This window comes from Echinops telfairi, unplaced genomic scaffold (genome assembly GCF_000313985.2).
Source record: "Echinops telfairi isolate 266 unplaced genomic scaffold, ASM31398v2 ScPeMD7_7400;HRSCAF=8409, whole genome shotgun sequence".
NCBI lineage: Eukaryota > Metazoa > Chordata > Mammalia > Afrosoricida > Tenrecidae > Echinops > Echinops telfairi.
The window spans coordinates 38,967,914-38,992,044 of NW_022111300.1; the positions used below are offsets into that span (position 1 = coordinate 38,967,914).

Here is a 24,131-nt window from a genome sequence, read left to right on the forward strand (position 1 = left end):
TCTTCAACATCTGTCTGCCGTCGATGGAAAGGCGTGGTTCTTCATCCCACGTGTTTAGCTAAAAGACTAGCTGCATCTCTTGGCTGTGTGATCCTCCGTCCTGTCTTGCCATCTAGTGCTAGATAACCAGGGCTCCCTGTGTCCCTGATCTAACATTCAGCGACAAATCCAAGTTCCTCAGGCAGCAGGAGAAGGGGACTGCGCTAGAATTCTATAGGTGGATCCGGAGCTGGATGCCAGTGGCACACGTTGATTTGTAAGGACCTAAGTGTGAATTAAGCACTGTTCTATCTTCATGGCATTCTCAGTTGATTGGGAGAAGTACTACTGGATAGAGCCCTGTCATGTTTATTTCACAGTCATTTCCATCACTAATATATTCAATGAGCAACAAGCAAAGCTCGACTATGTTCAGGTCTTTTGCTTGCACTGGCTGGAGAACATAGCGCAGGTGGTAGGTGCTAGGGGAGGAGCAACAGGTTTGTAAACAACAAATACATCTGAGGGGACTGCGTTATGTGTTAAGGAGAGGCATGCACAAAAGAGGATTGATTCTGATTTAAAACATGCCATAAACATTTATGGAGGAGGAAGTTGTTATTAGAGCTAATCCTTGAAGTCTGAATCGATCTGAGATGTGTAGGGAGAAAACAAAAGACATTCCATTTTCCATGGACCGTGTGAGGGAGCGTTTGAAAGCAAGAACAGCTGGTGTGTTACTCGTGTTGTGTTGGAGTTTGCTGGAGTCGAATTCTGTAAGCTCATTGGACTCAAGTGTTCACTTCTCTTCCCACATCGGTCCTTGTGACATCACTTGGGTAGTTTGAAAACGAATGTGGCAGGAGTATTTATACCACAGAAACTGGCAGGCACTAAAAGAGCCCCCACTCTACCCCCGGTAAGCTGACTGTTACAATATTTATCAGCACATCGTTAGTGATTCCATTCCATCGAGGAAGTTATAAGATCAGGCTGCTATTTTTGTCATGTACGAGATGAGAACACTCCAGCTAAGTTAGTTTAAAGGAGTTGTACAGGGTCCCACAGGAAAGTGCAGATGGAGTTCTAGAAACTGTATAAATAACATCCTTTAGAAGAAATGTCATGCCAATGAGATTTGCACTTCTGGATATCTCTAGTTGGCATAGAAACCCAAGAAGGAGCCCATTGGGCCCCTAGGACCATTAGTATCTATGCCCTAATCCCGGTGTCCATTTGAGCCTGGATTCTGAGCTCAGTCTCTCAGGTCTTTGTGTGGAAATGAGAAATGAGTGGGACAAGCCTGAAAGTAACAGTATTGAGATCAGAAATGAAGACATTTCACAGAGGAAAAAGCATATATGAAGATAAAATTCAATATTGTAGGCAAAAAAGCTCACCTTGGGATCAAGGAAGTATTTGGCTTGCAATTTGTCTAATCTATTTGGCTACAATATCTGAAGAGGGAATGGGCATTTAGGCAGATGTTCTCAAAATATCTTTTCTGTTCTAAACTTCTTGGATTCTATATCGTTGCTAAGTGTTGTATACACCGTGTAAGGCTTTTGTAATGAAAAGAAAAGTAAAACACGAAGGAGACTCGGTAAGGTCTTGGTGTCTATTTCTTTTTGGAAAACCAACTGTGCTTCTTTTTTCAGTTACATCTGTCTGTCGCTGAGAAGAAGAGCTGTCACATTTCCCCACAGCAGGTTTCGGTGTAGACATTCTAGCAGGTGAAGGTGGAAATGAGGGAGAGTTTGTTATTTCTTCCTCCCTTCATGGTTTTCTTTTTCCCTCTTTTCTTCATGCCATGCCTTTGTGTTCATTTTCATTCCTTTCTGTTTTCCTCTTTTTTTTTTCTAGGAGATCATGGACAAGTCATTAATGACTGCATAGAGAACATAGGAAAACGACTAGCTCCTCTCCGTGCCGTGTTGCTTGAACCGGCCAAAAGTAAACTCTCCCTCTGCGATGCATACATTATTTGGGAAATATACTTCATCTCTTGGAAAAGTCCAATCTTCCCCCCCAAATGAAAAAAAAAATTATATCTCTGTTGATTGCTGCTACAAAAGTTGACACTGGGACCTTAATATAGAAAAAAAAAAAAAAGAGTGGGGAATACATGTGTGAGGGCCGAAAGATTGCTAACAATCAAGGGCAAGCTCAGGATTGTCAGTTGGCTGGTTTTAGATGCACCATTTGTAGTGATCTAGCTCTCCTTAGCAGTTTGGAAAGCACATGGGCTTCCTGGGGATCTGTCTTCTATAGGACCTTCTGGAAAATAAATAGCTGGTCTACTGTGGACAGTTAACTATAAATCAATAGCTGGTCATACATCACAGCAGGAGTATATTGATCAACAAGATCCCCACTGACCCGATAAGCCTTTACATTTTCAGGAATCCAATAAATGAATAGAGTGAGCCATCATTGAAAAGCCTCTGGTATTCAGGAAGAAGGAGAATACTGTGCGTCACCATTAAGCAGTGGGTGGTGCTTGCAGACGCAGTGGGTGGTACTTACAGACAGTTCCAAGTAGTAGTGGGTACGCTATCTCTGCAGTAATACAGACCGTCGCCTGGTGCTCACTGTGTCCCTGTCTGCATGATCACAGGAAAAAGAGCTCTCTGAGCTCTTGGTGTTGGCATATAAATGGATATGAGGATAAAAGAAAAAAGTTACCACCTACAAAGATCAAAGCACAGTCCGTGCATCTTAGAAAATATTAAATCAGTGGGCAGTAGCCCATGCTGTAGCCTACTACTTCAGTGCTAATCAGCGTCACCAAACATGAGTGTACTTACATCTGTCAGGTTTCCAGCTGTCCCTATTTCCGCACCTCTGCTTTTTCTCCTCTTTCGCTTCTTGGGAGTCATCAGGGAATAATCCGTGCCTTTCCCTGAAGAAGCTGCTGTCTACAGCTGGGAAGGGGTCGCTCCTGTGCTCTGGGAGAGGTACCTGAAGTGGCAGAGGAGTCTCTGGAAGACCTTTTCCTTGTCTCATTATTCTATCCACCACCGATGCCCTCCTGCTCTCCCCACCCCTTTCCAGACTCTCTACTGCTTCCCTCTCTCTATAGAAAACTGCCCCCTTGTAGCTGTCAATCTCCTTGCATTTCAGGAGTGCGTTAGTAATCTGTTGTTCAAGATCAGTGAAGGAGCCTTGACTAAACAGTGACCTATTTCCAAACATGTAGGTCATTGGTGCATATAACAGGTGGATAGGCACATGGGATGGTTCAGAACTTTTTGTAGATTCAGCAGTTGTTTCTTTTAGAGCTTAGGATAGGGCAGATGTTGATCTAGGAACTGAAAATAGTTTGGCAGGTCAAATACCAGACCGTTTACCATCTTGTAGAAAATACCAACAATAAGCACATCCATCCATGTAGTATGGTACACATACACCCTATGTATACCACAAGGTATACATATAATAAGTGTGAACAGCACAATAATAATAATAATGCTTTTCCAGCATTTTGTGATAATAAAAAAGAAGAGATCTTGCCTTATGCAATCAAGAGAGGAAATATATACATATATAAAGTTTAAATTTACAACTATACCAAGTACAAATAATAACAAACAATTATATTCCTGTAACACTGAATCATTGAGTATATTTCTCTTCAGTCTTTAAAAGAGGAAAGAAAATGAAAAGCCAGAGATTAAGTGGAAATCTCTGTGGGCATCATCTCCTAGCCTACTCCCTCTTGCCCTGAGGCAATGACAATTATGAATAATTTATATATCAATCTAGTCCATTTCCATATGTATATGGAAATGTATGAGGGGGCTTCAAAATTCTGTGGTAAAATTCCTTTATCTTTTAACTCCACTTTTCTGTAAACTTTTTGAATCCTCCTTGTACAAATATAACAATATGTCATTGATTTATAGTTTCATCCTTCTCACTTACATGTGAAGAGTTCCATTTTTATATGTTGGTACTTGCTTCTTTCACTCAGTTCCTAAGTTTAGCTTCCGTCTATTCTTTTCATCCAGTCCCTACAATTCTAGCATATGACTACAATATATTTCTTGTGTCCCATTCCCCAAATAAGCAAGTATGTTCATATACTTATATCAATAGTATTCAGCAAGTGCTGGTGAGTAACCACCCTGTTCCAACCTGTCGATTGAGTAAAGAGTGAAGTGGAATCAGCCTCAGTAATTAACTTTAATGATCAGAAAAGACAAATTTGTAAGGATTCAGACATGCTTATGTCGTTGCTTGGACTTTGAGTGGAGTCCTACTCACAGTGACCCACTTGGCTGTATGGTGCCCAGAGCCACCACATCTTTTCCCTGTACCATAGCGACGGGGCCTGGGTTACCTACCTTTATTAAAAGCCAAGCATGTTCCCCACGGTGCCACCAGGACTCACTACTTTTATTCAAGGCAGAAATGGGTCCGGGACTGCAAGGAGTTACAGGAGTTGTCTAGCTTCAGATGCAGAGAATAGCCATGCAGTATTGCCTGAAGGCATTGCAAAGAAGAGAAGGTGGAAGACAGCGCTCTAAGGAATTGGAAGAAGCGGCAAACACAAATGTCAAGTTGGTGTAGGAAGGGGCAGTGAAGAAACAGGGAGATGGAACTACCCATGTGACTCAACTAAGGAGACTTGGGTTATTTGATGATTGAAGGTGCAGAGGCAGCCAGGGGAAGGTGCACTTGACCCCTTCGGCTGAGACTTGGCCTTGCTGACGTGTCTTCCCTGTCAGGACAAGCTCATTGTCTGAGGGAGGAGAGCTGTCAAAAGAAGACACCCACACTGGAGCGCCAGGGAATATATATTCCTAGGCAGTGTCGGACAAGGTGTATGTGGTGAGGTCAGGCTTGTTTGTTTGTTTGTTTGTTTGTTTCCCTCCAGGCAGAGAAATGCCTCTGAACTTCCCCCAAATGCAAGGAAGGAACATTTGGGTGCTGTTCTATCCCCGGCCTTGTCAAAAAAAAACAACCAACCAATCCAAAGAGTATTTCTGGACTTTTTATTCCTCTGTTCCTTTCAAGACATTCCTTGGTTCAAGGAGTTAAATGCTCCTTGGGGCATTGTCATGTCAAGTCTAGCAAGACTCCAGTGACGTGGGTTAAGGGGCTGATAGTCCTCAGGGCTCTTTCTGTGGACCCATGGAATGGCTGGCCATACTGGGAGTGCTGTCTTTTTCCTTGGCCTCCTCAAGTCCAAGAGCCACAGAGAAACAGAGGCCTCAAGACAAGACTGCATGAAAATGTGTGTCTGGGTCAAGAGTCGTAGTGGGAATAGTAGTTTGCTTCGATGGTGCCATAATCATTTGTGATGAGGTAATGCTTTGAAATTTCCTGGATACCTTCATTTCCAAAAGTGCTCACCAGGGCACTCATCATGGGAATACAAGGAGGCTGTCCTTGGGGACTGGGATACAGATGCAGCCAGAGTTTCAACCTGCCATAAGCACAGACAATAATAAAACAGAAACAATAATCCATAAAAAGTGTATCAATTACTGTATTTCACCACATCCAAGGTGCATCATATAGACATATATGTAAACACAGACCTATAATATAGACCATAGAGTTAGATGTCATTGCCTTATTGCCCAACCAAAAGTAATCCCATGTCACAGTGTGGACATGTCCTTGGAATTTTCTTGATTGGAGTCGTTAAGGAAGCAGATTACTAAATCTTTTTCCCAGGGAGGCATTGGGTGGGTTTCAATCACCAACTTTTCAGTTAATAGCTGAATGCCTAACTACTGTGCCATCAGAGGTTTTTCACTATGTAAGATTATAATACACAGTTGATTGATATATATATATATATGTATATATATATACATGATATATATAAATATTTGTGTGTGTATTTTTCTCCTCCCTCCCCGCTCCCCCCTGCCCCCTGAACTTTTGATAATTTATAAATTATTATTATTTTGTCATATCTTACACCATCCGACGTCTCCCCTCACCCACTTCTCCGCTGTCCATCCGTCAGGGAGGAGGTTATATGTAGACCTTGTAATCTGTTCCCTCTTTCTCTCTCACCTTCCCTCCACCTTCCCAATATTGTCACTCTCACCACTGGTCCTGAGGGGTTCATCTGTCCTGGATTCCCTATATTTCCAGTTCCTATCTGTGCCAGTGTATATCCTCCGGCCCAGCCGAATATGTAAGGTACAATTGGCATCATGATAGTGGGGGGGGGGGAAGCATTCAAAATTAGTGGAAATTTGTATATTTCATCACTGCTACACTACACCCTGACTGGCTCATCTTCTCCCCGCAGCCCTTCTACAAGGGGATGTCCAATTGCGCACAGATGGGCTCTGGCTCCCCACTCTGCACTCCCCTCATTCACAATGCTATGATTTTGTTGTTGTTGTTCTTTGATGCCTGATCCCTGATCCCTTCGACACCTTGTGAACTCACAGGCTGGTGTGCTTCTTCCATATGGGCTTTGTTGTTTCTCAATGAGATGGCCCCTTATTTATCTTCCAGCCTATAGGACCCCAGATTCTATATCTTTTGGCAGCCGGGCACCGTCAGCTTTCTTCACCGCATTTGCTTATGCATCTGCTTTGTCTTCAGCATTCCTGTCAGGGTAGGCTGGTGTACTTCTTCCATGTGGGCTTTGTTGTTTCTTAGCTAGATAGATGGCCACCTGTTTATCTTCAAGCCTTTAAGACCCCAGACACTATATCTATTGATAGCCGGGTACCATCAGCTTTCTTCAGCACTCTTCTTATGCACCCACTTTGTCCTCAGTGATTGAGTCAGGACAGGCTGGTGTGCTTCTTCCGTGTGGGTTTTGTTGTTTCTCAGCTAGATGGCCGCTTGTTTACCTTCAAGCCTTTAAGACCCCAGATGCTATATCTTTTCGTAGGTGGGCACCATCAGTTTTCTTCACCACAGTTGCTTGTGCACCCATTGTCTTCAGCGATCGTGCCAGGAAGGTGAGCATCTCAGACTGCCGAATTGTTAGAACAAAGTGTTCTTTTGTTGAGGGAGTACTTGAGCAGGGGCCCACTGTCCATCTGTTTTCTTAATATTATTAAAAAAACAAATCCCCTTTTTAATGCAAAAGTGTACCTTTCTTTTCTTCCTTCAAACCCCCCACCCACCCTTCTTTTTCCTTCACATTTACTTAAATCGCATTAGAAACCTCAGTTCTGATTCTGTGCCTGCCTCTCCAGGAGGTTTTCTCAACCAGCCACCTATAGAGATACCTTCCTTCCCTGAAAGGTCCCACCACAACCTTATCCCTCACCTTGAGTTGAGCATCCACGTGTGTACTAGCCTAGTGCCGATATCACTAGGCCATACCTTGTGTGTGGGTACGGATGAGACTATAGCAAAATCCCATTTTCCTTTCTTTAATCTTTATTGCTTTAGTTTTATATTCCTGGCATTTAGCTCTCACATTTACTGGAGGGATCCCACCACACTGCCTTCTGCATTTCCCTAGGAACAAGTGCTTCGTGAAATTTGTGCTCTGGTAGTGTAGGCCCAGCTTCTGGTGGCCATTGGAGGGAGCCATCTCTTCACTAATTGTCCTGGGCCCACTATGGGAAGTCCTCACCTCAGGAAGGAAGACATTGCTGGTGTGTCCCTGGGCCCTCGAAGAACCTCACAGCCCTTCTGCCACACTCTGTGTGGTCATGTCTTGTTCTCTGAGCCACAGAGGGGCACCAACTTTGTCCTGAGTCATCTGTTCTCACTCAATAGGCTGATCAAGCAGCAACCACGCACCTGGAAGGAGATGACTTCCAATGCTACAATCCACTGTCGGCCCAGGACACACATGACCACGGTTCTAGGCTCAACACTCATGCTCAGTAGAATCTTTTTATAGGAACAGAGTAGAAATAAAGCAAAGGTCCTTATTCTTGTGCAAAAAGAGGTTCTGTTGTTTTTTGTTTTCTTTCTATCTTGTGCTTCTAGACACCATCATTGATCCCAAGGGGTTTGTTTTGTTTGTTTTAAGAAGATAGTTAGGGAAAGTGTCAGTCGATGCACAAATCCATCTTTGTGAATGGTGTGATTCCTTACCCTCCCACGGATTCCAGCTCATGGTACGCTCATGTGGTCAGAATCAAATGGATCCATCTGGTGTGCACGCGTGTGGCCTTTTTGTAGAAGGTCTCCAGGTCTGTCCCTTAAGGTGCCTCTCAGGGAGTTCCCCAGGTCAACCTTTCATGCATTACCCAGGGATCTCACTTTATCGTTACTACAAGTCGAAGCCCAATCAAACTGCATGTCCCCAGCCCCGGCTGGTCAGAGACGCCCCCCTCAGAGTCCTCCAACTGCTCACAGTACGCTTGTGATTCTTTCCTGGGGAAACATTCCGAATCACTTTCTTCTTGGTCCATCCTATTTACAGCTGGTGGAAATATTGATGACATTGGATTTGGTTTTCAATTTTTCCTTTTATATACTGATGGGGACGTGACAATGGAAGGGAGTGAAGAGAGTGACCCAGCACTGCACAGCTAGGTGAAGTCTGGGCTGAGACACAATCCAAGTTATTCTCTGAAATTGGCGCGGGCCTCACTGGGCCCCGCTCTCTCTGATGTTCCCCTCCATGCATGTGAAGTACGTGCCAAAGGCAGCCTCTCACGCTGCACGGATGCTCCAATTGGCTGCATCTCCCCTTCCCCTCCTGGCTCTTTTTGGTCCAGGATTGAGGATAGAAATTACACTGCTGGGCTTCACCACATGGCAATGGCTGCATTTCAGTGATAGCTGGAAGGAGTTCCAGGGATTCTGAACTAGAACGAATTTCCTGAGGGCCTCCCTAGGAGAAGGTCAAGCATTCCTAAGTGCAGATGATCACAGTTTTATATTAATAGTTGGGATTTTATTTCAAGCAGCAGGGCTCCCGTATTTCTCATGGATACTTGCCATACAGCCGCCTGAAGTGATGCGAACTTTTCTTTCACTGCAATCTGCCTGTCTTGTTTCAAGCAGTTCTTCTTCACTTAGGGCTAAGCTTCAGTGTGCAGAGCACAGCAGGATTGATGTAAATGGCATCGATAAACCAAGAGATGCATGTCCTAATCCCTTCCTGGCTGCCGTGCAATTATATCTGTATACGTCTATTTCTGTGTGGGAAGGTGACGGCCTTGTGAATGGGGACTGTGTCTTAGTCACCTTTTCCTTCTTGGTGCCAAGAGTTTCTTCCGGGTTCATAAGTGAAATGTTTGATGAATTCTAATGTACTAGCTAGGCTCTTGTTGTTTGTCTGTTGTGTGCCATTGAGTTAATGTCAACCCTTAGCAAGCCATGTGGCACAGTAGAACCGCCTCATGGGTTTCTCTTGGCCGTAGTCTCTAGGGGAGCAGATTGCTAGATATTTTCTCCTGCGTAGCCAGTGAATGGGTATGAACTGCCAACCGTTTGGTAGCTGCTGAGGGTTTATTCACGGCATCAATAGGACATGCCACTTAATTTCTCTGCACCTTCAATAAAACGGTGCCAGATAAAGACAGAGGGGTGAGCCATCACAATCCCCTCCTGCGAGTCTACACTTTGAATTCCCTTTGGCTGAAAAGGTTTCTGGCTTTAGTCCTCAGCCAACCCAAAGATAAACACCTTCCCGTCTCTTCCATTGTTGCTAAGCAGGAGTGGTGCATGCTCATCATTAGTTGTTCTGTTTCGGACATAATTCGTGCCGTGTGTGGGACTCTATTCCAAAGGAAGCAAAGCAAAGGTGTTTTTATTTGTTTTCGCTTTGGCGGGCATATTTCACAAAATAAATGTGTGGGTGTAGTGGGACTGTTAATCCAGTTGAGACACCAATTATTGGTTTTCAGACAACTGTATTGCCTTTCTCACAGGTATCAAAGGTGCCAAGCCTCAGTCTGAGGGTTTTCCTCCAAGTCTTAGTACCCAAAGGGCTCTAGATCCTGAAATGTCATTTAGTAAGTAGATGACTAAGTCAACAAATTCGTATACCAATAACCTCCATCTTTGCATAAAACTAAGAAGCCCTGGTGACATAGTGGTCAGCCATTTGGGTTCTAACAGCAAGGTCAGCAGTGTGAAAGCAGCAGCTGCTCTGTTAGAGCAGGTCAAATCCCCGTTCACAGTTCTACCCTGTCCTGCAGGGTTGCTGTCAGTTGGAATGCACTTGATGGCATTGACTTTTGGGTTTTGTATTAATGGTAGAGATGATGAATGGTTGTTCTGGCTGTTTTGCCTGACCCTTTCTTACTTATTGCTAAATTAACACAAGGGAGCTCACAAACACAAGGACTGCAACAGGTTCATGGAGACAATCCCATTATGTTGTAATCCCATTTTTTCACGAACTTTTGGAAGCACTGTTATATATTGCTTTTGTGCATAAGCTTATCTCTTACTCTCATCGTCTACCCCGTTTCCCTTTTTCTTTTTTTTTTGAGACTCAGAATTGGTTTACTGACAATGCCCCGTGCTGTCCTCTGCTCTTAGAACAGCCCTCAGTATCAAAAGCAACCAACCCAAGCCACCCAAGTCCCTGAAGTTGCATCTTAGCCTGGCTCTCCTCCCTGCAGGAGGGCAGAGCAAGGGCCCCCACATGCTCCCATCAGGCTGCCTTTGGAATGGGGTGATGCCTGAGCATTACACAGCACTACCCTCTTCACAGCCATGACTGCAGGGGTCACCTTTACCAGGGTGCAGAGATGGTGTGGTCCTTGCCTATCCCGAGGCCACTCTAGAAGAGTCACTCCTGGGGGGACAGTAACCAGACCCAGACACACACTTTTTCCACCACCACCCCCCTTCAGATTGTCCCCATCGCTCCCCGAGATCCAGGACATGGCAAAGGAGCTGGAAAGGAGTGAATGGGGAAGGGGGAGGGCCAGGGTCCTTCCCTGTTCTGTTCCCCTGGGTCCAGCTTCCTTTTATTTCAGTCAACTATTGTGAAGGAGAGAAGCTGTGAAGATGTCGAGTAATGTCGAATTCGAGTCCAAACCACCAGGACAGGGATATAACGGAAGGAAACCCTCTAAATAGCTGTCCCGGGAGGCAACTGAGTCACCATTGACTTTCAAATCTCCCAATAACTGGGTTGTTCTAGTTCTTATCCACAAATGCCTTCTTAGATAGTTACACTGAAAGACACTGAAATGAAACTGAGGGCCGGCCCCTGGACTTGGGGAGGAGAAGCTGTGATTGCAATCATCTACAAAAAGAGAAACAATCCATTATTGCCTGAATAGCCTTTTGCACCATCCAATTATGGACTTGTATTTGTGTAGCCTGGCATTCCCTCAAGCTGAGAGAGCAGGTCCTCTCCATTTACTGGAAGGCTGGCATTATTCTCATGTATTTATTGGCACAGGTGGAAATCAGGGTCACTGGAACTTCCCTTCCTCAATTATGTGAGTGTGCTTCTATGCAGAGATTAAAACCCTTCTTTCCCACTCCAATGGGTACCCCTCAGCCTGGTGCTCCGGGATGCTCTTCATTGACAGTCCCTAGGGAACATGTGTTTCTACTCTACATCAGGCCCTGAGCACAGAAGTTGAACCCTCTCTTGCAATATGGACACGCCAGAAAGATGTGTAATTGGTCAACCCATAAGGACCAGAAACAGAGGCGTGGGAATGATGAGACAGCAGAAATGGACAAGAGAATATTGGGAGGTAAAAGATGAGTGGGCAAATAATAATTAAACTACAATCCTAGTGGCAAACAAATAACTTCAATGTAACGCCCATTGGCAGAACCCCAAGAAGGAATTCAGGCGACAGGTGACTGTGACAGTGGGGTGGAAAAGAGAATAGAGATCAAATGGAATGTAAGGAGGGCAGTGTGGTCATTGGAGATGAAAGCTGTCCCAAATGTAGCACTCTTCTAAGATGCTGCTCTCATCCATTTAGCCTCCGCTCCTCCCCTGAGTATATCCATTCATGTCCCTGGGTTCTGCAAGTTGCCGCTACCTCCCGCAGAAGTGCACCCATCTTGGAGGGAAAGGCTCATGTGGTGGTGAATGCTGTTCAGTTCTTTATCCAAAGGTGAGGCCGAGGGAAGCCAAATGCTGAGTCCAGAGCTAGAGCCAAAAATGTCAGAAAGCCACTGCAGGTCATCTTGCTTCTACCGAAGCTCAATCAGGAAGTAGAGGTAGGCGTTTCCGGTGGAGGTGATGTATATTCGAATGAGTTAGTGGTACTAATATGTGACAGGTTATCCAATGATAAGTTATCCTTCAGTTTTGTATGATGCCAATATCACATAACAACCAGGTCTTAAGAAACTAACTATGTTGGTAAATGAGAAGAAGATATAGTTGGTTGGTTAGAGAGAAGGCCCACAGTATATCATTGATATCTTCTATCATTCAGTCACTTCCAATTTCTAGTGACCTTGCATAAAATGGAAGAAAACCAGGCCAGACACGACTGCAACATACTCCCAATTACTCATCTATTTGAGCTCATTGTTGCAGCCATTGTATCGACCCATCTCACGGAGCAGCTTCATGATTTTCCCTGAGCCCCAACTTGACTCAGTAAGATCATTAGGTGCTGCTTGATAATTTGCACAAAGCATGTGAGAGGAAGTCTTGCCGTCTTTGCTTCCAAGGGACCGTCTTGTACTTCTCCCAAGACAGATGTATTTGTTTTTCTTGCAGCCCAAGGCAAATTTAATATTCTTCACAAGCACGATCATTGAAAACCTCCAATGTATGTTCAGTTTTCCTGAGGTGAGTGAAAATACCAGGACTTGGGTCAGGCACACTTAAGTCCTCAAAATGATGTCTTTGCTCTTTGACACTTAAAGAGGTCTTCTGCACCAATTGGAGCACTCCACTATGGTCATTCAATTTTGTGATTGCTCCCGTGGGTGTTGATTGTGGATACATATAAAATGAAATCCTTAGTCATTTCAATCTTTTCTCTTTTTATCATGATGCTGTCCATTGGTCCAGTAGTGGGGATTTTTGTTTTATGTGAAGTGTAGTTCATGCTTTGACCTGCAAAGTAAGTGATTAAAATTCTCTTCCCTTTCAGTAAGCAAGATTCTGCTCTCTACATAATGCAACTTGTTAAGGAGCCTTTCCCAATCCTAATGTTTCATTCTTCTTTACATTGTCCAGATGCTTGCATTTTCTGCTTCGCACTCATGTTGATAAACATGACGAAAGGATATAAACCTGAAGCACACCTTTCTGGATTTTAAACCACGTGTTAGCCCCTTTTGCTTGAAAGACTGCCTCTCAGTTTATAGATAGGCTCTGGAATTCCATTCCTCATAATGTTATCCATATTTTATTTTGATTCACATAGTTAAATATCTTTGCTTGGTCAATAAAAAACAAGTAAACATCTTTCTGTTACTGGATTTTCAGCCAACCTATATTTGACATCAGCTGTAGCAACTCCCACTCAAATTCCTCTTCTGAATCTCTCATCGATTTCCAGAAATTCCTTAAGGATAGATTGCTATAACAATTTTTAAATTTTCTTTGGCTCCATTTTACTTCATTATGCCATTGTTTAGAAATGTCTGTGTTCAGTTGACGTTTCTTTTGAATTGGCACAAAGATGGAGCCTGTGCAATTGCTTGGCCAGGTAGCTGTCTTCCATTTGTCTGTTTGAGGGGATCCAAGACAAGCTGGCAATTGCAGCATTACGTGCGTTTGCTGTAACATCCCAGTTTGTACTTTCTAATTCCGAGAGTCTTGTTTTAATTACTAAGGTCTTCATTGTTGCTTGGACTTCTACCTTTCATACCATGGGTTCTTGATCACATGCTTCATCCTGAAATGGCTGAAGGGCGCCATTGGTACAGCAGTTATGTGTGTCCGGTTCATCTTCTTTTGATGCTTTCTGTCTTGGTCAGTATTGTGTCCAGAGACTCCCTCAGTGTCGTAACTCATGGCTTGGAAATTGTATCCATTTCTTTCAGCCTGACCAAAGCATCATGTGTTTTTCCCTTTGGCTTCGTACCCCGGAATCTGTGCATATTTCATTGCAATCCTTCAGCTTCACAAGCTGCCCTTGGAATCTTCTGTTCACCTCTTCGGCTTCATTCTTGAGTAAACTGTGATTATAAATATATCACCTAGACATAACCCGTTTCATCCCAGCAGTTGATATTTTGGCATCACTGAAAATACATAGGTATTGTTTTTCAATCGATGGTATAAATCAGGCTCCGGTGATCTAAACAGTTACAATTCAGTAACTTCTGGATGACATCCAAACTCTTCACGCACATCTGCTCCACATACCAGCAAAATATACAGCAACTAGTGCCGCGCAATTCAACATAACAATTTAAACATTTTATATAATTAATGATACATAATTAAACCTAATGTAATTACAATTGGGTTCTCCAAGGTATCTATTTTACAATTAGTGGTTCACCAACAAATAGTTTCCCAAGGCAGAAAGCAGAGTTTTCCCTACAGTAGCAAGTCATACCCAGTAGTCTCCCCGTAGCATAAATAAATCATGGTTCAAAACCCAACATTCTAATCCATTAGCCTCAAATCTTGGTTATGTCAGAAACAAGAGTCTTCTGCATGCCAAAACCACACATCCAGTTGAATTATAATGGATTTGCCTACAGCCTGCTGGAAGTTGGAAAGGTGACAGGGTCCAACCACTAAATTGGCCTTTTATGTAATTTTACAAGACAGTCGATTTTAAAGGAATATATGAAGAAAGTCCTAGTACTGCCAGTATGTCTCAAGGGGTAAAACAACTTGGTTTGTTTGTCTGCCACTCTTCTGTAGGCCAGAGATTACATGGCTAATGGAGGGACAGCATCCACATGGGTTCAGGAAAGTGCAAATTATTGACTACTAACTGAAAGGTTAGGGGTTTGAGTCTATCCCTGGGCACTTCAGCAAAAAAGCCCGGGCCCTACTTCCAAACTAGCAGCCAGCAAAAACCCAAAAAGCACATTTTTACTGTAACTCAAATAGGGTAATCCTGTGTTGGAATAATCAACTTTATAGCAAATGATGTGTTTATATCTACACATGTGTTTTGCCCTCAGTGTCAAAGAAAGGACATTCACCCCAACGACATAAGTACATTTAAACTATTGGTCACATCACATCACATAGTCATATAGTCATGAGTATAACAAGGACATGCCATGGATTTCTTTTCCTTAAAAATGAAAGATACTTAGGCCAGCGTACTGGTTCGTGGAGAAGATAGATGATTGCTCAGAAAGGTCAGCAATCTCTCCTGTACGTGGACGAGCTCACGTCCGAGAGCTGCAGGACAGAGTCCTGCTGTGGCCAGTGGGCCTGAAGCCTGTCTCTCCTTGACACAGAGCTCTCGGTTCAATCCTCTGTAATGGACTACACCTCTGCAGAGAATCCAGATTTAAACACCACGCCACCCGTTCCCTCAAAATAATTTGGATTGTTCTTTTTTTCTCTCCTTTAGGAATTTTTTTATTAGCATGGCAAAGCATTACATGTCCACAGTAAACATCAAGTTACACTTCATAATAATAAACTAAGCACAGCCCTTCTTAAGATTTTTTTAAAAGTCACTTTGAAGGAATGACCACTCTCAATTATTATTTTCACTCTCACTCTCAGCTCTTTCTGGTATGCGCCCCCACCCCCAATTTAATCCTTTTTGATTTAATCTCATTAGATTAAGTATATTTTGCTGGAGTAGGGAAGGTCAAATTGCTTGTTTTTGAAGGTCAAGGAAGGTTCTGATGGTAAATGTTCATGAATACATCACCCGAGTTATAGTCAATTAATATGCCCTTCTAGCCGTACTTTCTTATGTGATATATTTTAATTCTGTACAACTATGACTAGAATCCCATTTGGGAGGGGATTCTCTACTATTCTCTACAAAGATGTTTCCTTGGGAACATCTTTGAGACACCACTTTAGTCGAAGCTTTGAACCCAGCCACTCCCTTTGTTTCTTTGGGAGCATCTTTTACTCTACATTAGTAGAAGGTGTGACTTAAGATACCATCCTTTGTTTTCCTTGGATGTCTACGCCATTACATAACTAACAAACCACTGATGATCATGGCCCAACCAACTTGACACACACTTCTTCATCACAGCTAACACTACTCTCATCTCACGCGCCTTCATTCTGTACTGCCAGACGCTCATGCAGAAAACAGAGAGCAGCTTGTGATTGGGATTGCTGTTTCACTCTCGTAAGTGTGACATATTGGGTAAGGGACAGTCAATACATGAAGAGAAGATGAATACCTACGTCAAAAGTTTAATTTCTCATATAGACCAACAGAAGCCAAACAAGCATTTCTTGTTTCTACTGGGACAGAGCCTTGTTGTCCTGGCCTATTACGTTGCCACTTTATTTGGGATGCCTGAATTGGCCAAGAGATCTAGTGTTACCTTATATGCTCTATGGTCAGAAAAGTTCACTTACTCAAATTAATGCACGATCACTTTTAAAAGGCTTACCTACTTCTATCCATCTCTCTAGCTTGATTGAAAGCAGGATGAAGTTTCTTTTAAGGAGAGGAAATATTGGTAGAGTCTAACAGTAGTTTTTGCTTTGGGGGCATGTTAATTAAAACCTCATACTTATCAAACTTGATAATAGAAAATGTGATAATGGATCTTAACTTTTGGTAAGCAAAGAGTTAACTGGAATTGACTCTTTCAAATAGTTTGATGTTATCTTTACATCCATTTGGGAAATAAAGAAGCAGAGAAACAGTTGGAAAGCAAACTATTTATGACTGCAGTCGCCACCAAGCAAATGTGCAGTAGAGGTTTACATTGTATTTCAGTCTATGCAGATACCATCTATTACTGACAGTACTTTTGCTCAATACTCCTGTTATTTTCACAAATTTCAGGAAGCAGAGAATTAATCTAAAGAACATAACACGCTAGCAACTGGCCAAACATAAACTATGATATATCATTGACACTGCTTTCAGAGGGAATCAGTTCGGCAGAAGTTACCATTTAGAAAGACCTAAACCTACACCTTAGAGAGCTACCATGTAAAAGGAAAGGTAGTAAATTATATATGTACAGATTATATACATAATTTTACTATATATGTTATTTATTAAATTATTTAATTTTAACTTACAGTATGGTGATAGATGTATCACATGTATATAGATGTATACACTATAAAAATACACATTTAATGGATATATCCATATTTATTTAAATTTTATATATATGTTAAGATAGATCATATAACTTAAATATATGTTATATACATATGATTTAATATCTATAAATGAATATATGTATACACCTTAAATTTTTTGATAGGTCAATGTTTAGCTGTGTGGTGGGATTCTCTAATTATAAAAAAAGGTTTATGTAAGTGATGCCAACTGGGTCAGAAAGCAAAATCTACATAGAAATTTGAGGGTCAACAGTAGGGACTCTCTTAGCAAGGTGGGTCAGGGAGCAGAATAAGGTTCCATCAGACTCGAGCTTTGGCTGGAGGAGGAAGGAGCCTTCAAACGCAAGCAGTCAGAAAGAGCTGAAGACGTTCAGTTCAGTTCAGTAGCTCCAACCTCACAGCCTTGCCGGGCCTGAAGGTAGCTTTGGTTTTGTAGGGATCAAGTCAGGAGACTGCCAGCTTCAGTTCCTGCCAGGCAGGCCTGCTACAATGTCATCCAAGCCACCTCAGCATTCACATCCCCAGTGATTCATGGGACCATTGTTACTATTGATAGAAGTCTCTTTTGAAGTGAATCTGTGTTTTACTCACCAGCACCAGTTCTAAGGTCTTTCCAAAAGCTCTGTGACAAGCTTATTGGTCAGCCTATTCTTGGCTCACACCTGAGAGAAGCCTTTAGGGAGTCCTTGTCTCCAAGGGGAAGCCCTGATGATACAGTGGTCAGCACTATGGGCCAAAAGGCCAGCGATTCCAATCCACTGGCTCTGAGGGAGAAAGACATTTCAACCTTGGAAACCCTCTGAGTCAGAGTTACACTCACCAGCATGGGATTGGGGAATTTGTCTTCAAAGAGCAACCAGGGATGTCAGAGTTCATGCTCAAGTCCGCCTCCTTTCCTATGAGATTCGGGAGAAATAAGAAGCATTTACCCCTGGCATCTTTAGAAACAACAACACTAATTTATGCACTACTTCTCCTGGGAAGACAAGGTGGGGACAAGTGTGTGGATTAGCCCCTGGCTGCCCACCTGCTACCCCGGGAGGGGGAAGCCACAGCAGGATGAGCAGACTGCCTTTGGAAACAAAAGGGAAAGAATGAAAGTAAAGAAAAGAAATGAGGGGTGATCCAGGGGGTGGAAGACAAAAGAGGAAGCATTTGATAGGTCATCTGTCAGTCGGCCTTGAGAGGGACTATAGGAGAACAATGAAGAACCGCTTCAAAGTGAACAATGCCACGCTGAGTATGTGCCAGTTTTCATCCAACAAAAAAGAAGACGTGTCAGCTATTAAACACATTCATTAAAGGGTGTCTCTTTTACCTCTGTGCTCCCCCCACTATTTTTCTCCCCTGCACAGGAGTGTGGTGAGGGGTGGAGACAAATGAGCCAGTCTCTCAGAGCACTAGGGAGGTGTGAGGTTGCCAACTTTCTGGAAGGTGACGCTGGGCTATTTGCATTGATTAAGTATTTGTGTTCTGGAAGGGGTTGTTTAGAGAATGGAAAACAGTTAAGGTGCCTGATGAATTCTAGCTGTCTTCCATGTTCCGGAATTCCAGACAAGAGGCTCAGTCCCTATGCTCAACCCCTGCCCCACTCCAACCTTGTACTTGGTCTTATTTTTAATGGTATGCATCATGACATGCAGGATCAAATCCTTAATTTTAAGGTTGATGGATGAAGACGCTTGGAGATGGTAAAGCTATGATTTATTGACCAAAAGTGAAGGAGGAAAAGGGTATTTCACATCTTCATAGCTACCTGTGGGTGAGAACTGCAGGGGCAAAAAGACATGGGGGAAAAGAGCAGTGAGTGTGCACAGGACCAATCATCTTGAAAGTGTCTGAGGTGTTTATTTGTGTTGTGAATATCCAGATGAAAGGATGCCTTTCCCAACATAACAAGAACATTCAACTCTCAGAAGCGTTGTCTGAGTTTAGAACATGAGTTCGGCAGCCCCCATGTCTGTCTTTGGCAGGGGGGTATAGTCACTTCTCCTTTCAATCTCAAATAGCAGATGACAATAACAAAATTACTGTTTGGAAATCATTATATGCACATTCTCTCTCTTTATACACACACACACACACACAAACATATAACACAAATATCTGTGTGTGTTCTCTGAGTCAGAACAGACTCAAATGGCAGTGAGTTGAGGTTAGTGATCTGGATGCACATGTATTTGTAGTGTTTGAATATTACACCAAGCTTATCTTTATGGAATTCTACAGATTACGACTCTGCAGTCTATACTGCATGTTTTGTATACATTATAGTAAAGAGCAACTATTCTATGTGGACCTTCCATGTAAAATATTCTCAATATTATTGAGGTATATATTTATGTTTTCATCCAAAGCTTCCCCAGCAAGGTCATTTATAGATATATATTTCCTTTCCATGTTGCCAATGAGAACAGGGATTACACAGTGTAACGGAGCTCAGATTTGTCATTAGCTTAGTGACCCCTGCTGGGGAGACTTAAGATAATCACCCTAGAATTAGGAGTTGGGGTTTCCATCACAGTAGATGCTTGGCCCTGGAACATGAGGGTGTCCTTGCCAGGTCCACCAGGTAGTCCACCATCCTTCCCACTCACCAGAAGGGAATGACCCTGGTGGTCACAGACTGAGGGTCTGACCAATCCTACACGTGACAAATTTGGAATTAGCGCAATCGTCCTAGTCATGTGTTTGCCCTCTGGCAGTGTTAGCTCTGCTTTATACTGTTTTCCAATGGACAGCTCCTGATCCGATTCCGTGTGACGTAATCACAAGAACCCAAAGGCGCAGATGGTGCCTGATCCATGACAGTCTTTTCCTCTCCACCCCCACAAGAGCATTCTGCAATATCGTTTGCCAACTCTTTTACCATCACGTTTGCAAAACTAACATCTTTAAAGGGGAGTAAATTCCCCGCAGAGCAGAGGTCTTATAGTACTGTTTTCATGAATATTTAAGGAGCCAGATACACTTTTGTTGAATTTTAAACTTTTTTTTTTCTTGGAGACCGTTACAGAAGTACTCTAAAGAAAGTGAATACCAGTAGGCACTCTTCATTAGGGATCATACATGTACAATTTACACAGATGCATAGCACATACCTAAGTTGGGAGTAGCATCCAAATAACTACCACTTGAATATTGTCTTCTCTCTAGCATCCTGAAGTCAAGAAACGTATCTTGTACTTCTACTACATTTACCAAAGTAGAAAACCCGGCACATAACACCAAGTATTGACATAAATGGGCCTTCTGCCTAACCATTTTTAGCAAATTGGCATTCAGTGAATCAGATTTGCTCTTGAACATTTTACTCCTTTGAAGCATTGAAGTCATACAAGAGGATGGAAACATATATCAACAGGCTTTGTTACCATATTCAGCTTGTGGACTACATAAGTGGGTAACCTTCAGCAAATTACTTCTTCTACCTTGGCCTTAGTATAATTGCCTATAAAATTAGGATGTTCAATGGCCCTTAAAAGTTATTCAGTTATAGAAAGCCTTGTGATAATATGTTTTCTTTTTATTCACATCTTTTTTTTAAGAAAAAAACCCACCTCAATCTTAAATAGAATACATTAGTTAGATACCGAGTCTAACTTCATCTGAGTGTAATGTGGTTGGCAACAGTCATCTAGATTAGAGGTTAACAACATGGCCTCAATACTCAGCAAACAGTAGATTCGGTTCTGAAATCTATTACCTACCTAGTTTAGAATCTCAGGTTTCACCATTCTAAGCAGGTTTACTTCTCTGTTAATGAGAATAGTTACCTAATCAGATCTGGATGCCATTGTGCTCAATTATTATTATTGTTTATTTATTTTTATTTATTTATTTTTGTTTTTAAAAACTTGGCATAGTGAATTCAGTATATTTAGGGGCCTAAACAGCAGCTCACTGGTTTTGCATTTAACAACTTAAACAACTTATTGAGTCCGTGGTTTGGGTGGCTTGCCTGTGATTCCCCGTCCCCATTTCCCTCTTGCTGCAGTTTATTAGCTTCCCCTTCGCCCAGTTGATGTCCCATCTAACTGCCTGCCTATTGCTCCCCTTCCTCACCTTGACCTCCTATCACTGGGAACCACCAAAGTTTGTTTCTTCTGGTATGAAAATTCTTTCTTTCTTTCTTTAAATTTTTTAGTAGCCATGGTTTAATACACTATTTGACTTTTTAGGTCTGGCTAACTTCATTCAACATAATGCTCTCAAAACTAATCCATGTCATACCATTTAAATGGTATATTATCAAAGTCTCATCAGACTGACAGAATTTGAATAGATAATTTAATAGATAAAGTATTTAGTAAGACAAAAGCCATCGTTTGTGATTGTTACATGTTCTCAAGTCAGTTCCTACTCCAAGCGACTCCCTGTGCAGTAGAATGGAACGTGCCCTTGTTTGATCCCATCTTCACACCCAATGCTTTGGGAGCTCCCTGTTGCGGCCACAATGGGCCTCCATCGTGCTGAGGTTCTCCCTGTAGTAGCTGATGCTCCCCTTACCAAACATGCTTTTCTTTTATAGGGACAGTCTCTCCTGATGACGTGTACAAAGTAGCTGAGAGATAGTCAGCAGGGCTCCCATCTGAGGCAATTCTGGTTGAACATATTCCAAAATAGATTGCTTCATTCTTCTGGAAGTCCAGGCAACACTCTTCACTGTCATCGTAATTCAAATACATTTCCTTGATCGTCCTTTTTTCATTGTCCACTTTGTGAATGCACATGAGCTCATTGGAAAGACCATCTTGGGGAAGGTGACGCCTGTGCTTTGTCACATGTTAAAGAGGTCTTTGGCAACAACGTCTCCCAATGGAGTCCAGGGTTTGATTTCTTGGCTGCTGCTTCCATGGATGTGAAGTGTGGAGCTCATTAAAATGTGGATCTCCTTCACAGCTTCAATAATCGACTTATGGTGATGTTTCTTATTAGTCCAGTTGTAAGCACTTTTGTTTTCTTCTGGCAGATGTGTAGCACATACTGAACGCTGTCTTTGTTCTTCACAAGAAAGTGCGGTAAGCCATTTTTATTTTAGCCAGATTTTGTCTTATTGCGGGTTGTTAGTGAGTCGTCCTCCAACCCTGGTATAATATAGCAAGTGCTGCATGACATGGCATCACCGACGGTTTGAGGAGGGAAATGCCATGATAGTAAGAGCAACTGAGGCACAGAGGGGCTTCTCTGCTTCCTCTATTAAGTGATGCATTTGACTAATGGATTGTTCATGTAAATGGCTTGTACCCACAGTGTTTTTGACTTGTGTCTGAAAATTTTTTAAAGCGAGACTAGGTCCTAGGAGATTGGTTTGTGGGATTTGGGGGACACTTCACAAATGATTAAAGAGACATTGTCTTTCAATGAGAAGCCATCCTTCTCTAGTGAGTGGATAGAAGTTGAGTTCAAGTGAGCCCTGCTCATGGTCTTATCCCCAATTCCAATTTGCTTGCAGGGTTTTGCATTTCCTGTTGGGCTTCTTCTCCTCAGGGGTCTGTGTTCCCTACTTCATAGAATTCAGGAGATAGAATCAGCCCTCTTTTCCTAAACAATACTCTTTCCATAGGAGTTGCTGTGCTGCCTTGTATTAAAGTCTGTTTGGGGTTTTAAATTTTAACTTCTTAACTAGTTTGACAATGCCTCAAGGGTAGAGGCCTTGTTTGATGTCTTTGTTTTCCTAAACACTTACTGCAGAAACTTGAAAATAATATGCCCTCAAATAATTTGTGTGTGTGTGTGTGTGTGTGTGTGTATGTGCTTCTTAATGTAGCCTCAAGTCTTCGGAGAAAAACCAAAATTCAAAAACAAATAAACTCTGCCACTGTTCTCCGTTAGACAATATGCTACAGTTCATTTATAGGATGGTTTTTAATTCTGGTCTCAATGTCAAGGCTTTAACTTTCTGTCTTTGAATGAATTCTGTAATCATAAAGATGGTACATCCTTTCACACATTTGTAACATGAGGGCTAATGTCTTCACACTATACCTGTGGTTGTTCCATACTTATGAGAGAGTATCTGTTTAAAGAGAAGAAGAAATAGAGACATAAGTAGGAAATACCTGTGTTGAACCTGTTTGGAAACTCAAAATCCTTCTTCATGGGCATGTCCATGACTCATTTTTTTTCTCTCATCCTTGTTTATATTTTTGATAAAAATCAAAGCATGAAACAAAGTATAAACAGCAATACCTCCTAAAAGAAAGCTCAGTCCTGTGCTGTTTCGATTTTCCATGTAGAAAGATTCTGTTCAAGTCCTGGCGGGTTAAAGATGCTGGCTTTTTGTTGAGCAAGTATATTAATACTTTCTCTTTTACAACTTGTAGCCTGATCAACTGCAATTATTTCTGTACACAGACTGCCCCAGGATGCTGAAAAACAAATCAAATGCTTTTTAGAGTCAAGTTTAAGACTAAATATAGAACAAACAGAAGGCAGATACCGCAGGCATTACCTTCCAAGTGTGAAGAAACTACATGGACATACATAAAAGGGTGACAATGAGGGAGACATTGTGCCATCATTTGGATGTGAGTGACTCTGTGTTCTGGATTATACTGATCAGCATTTGCCCTTTAGACTGACACAAAAGCAAACAAACATACACACAAAAAAAACCCACCCTCCCTTCCCAAACCCCCATCCTGCCCCAGGCTGCAGGTTTCTCTGTGACAGCCAGGCTAGATTAAGGCTAAGAAACACACAAAAGGCAGAAAACAAATAGCGTTGCTGCCATCTTATTGGTCGCCGTCCTCCTGGGATGATCTGTAATCATTTCTTCAGCTTAGAAATCAGCCTCGTGGTCTTTGGAGCTTTGCAGAAGGACTGATGCCCCTCGAGCCCTGTGGGCCTTATGCCTCCTATTGTTTATAGGAGTTCACTCATGTTGCCATTTATTTTAACAGGGACAGTAGCTTTGCTTTCTGTGGTTTCTTCTTGCTTTTAAACGTTGGAGAAAACAAAGCAGAACAATGAAAAGAAGACAAACTCCAGGCTGGAAGATTTATTTGCATGTCAGCAGTGTGACTCCACATACTCCCTCCCCGCCCCCGCCCCC

The 24,131-nt window shown here is 42.4% G+C and overlaps 1 protein-coding gene across 1 annotated transcript in view; it reads left to right on the forward strand.

Moving 5' to 3' along the window:
- LOC123522379 (netrin receptor DCC-like) overlaps positions 1-24,131 on the forward strand; it is a 287,250-nt gene that overhangs the window by 10,696 nt on the left and 252,423 nt on the right. The window contains exon 2 of the mRNA XM_045296051.1: positions 1,843-1,932. Coding sequence (XP_045151986.1) covers positions 1,843-1,932 — 90 coding nt within the window. The remainder of the gene's footprint in view (positions 1-1,842; positions 1,933-24,131) is intronic.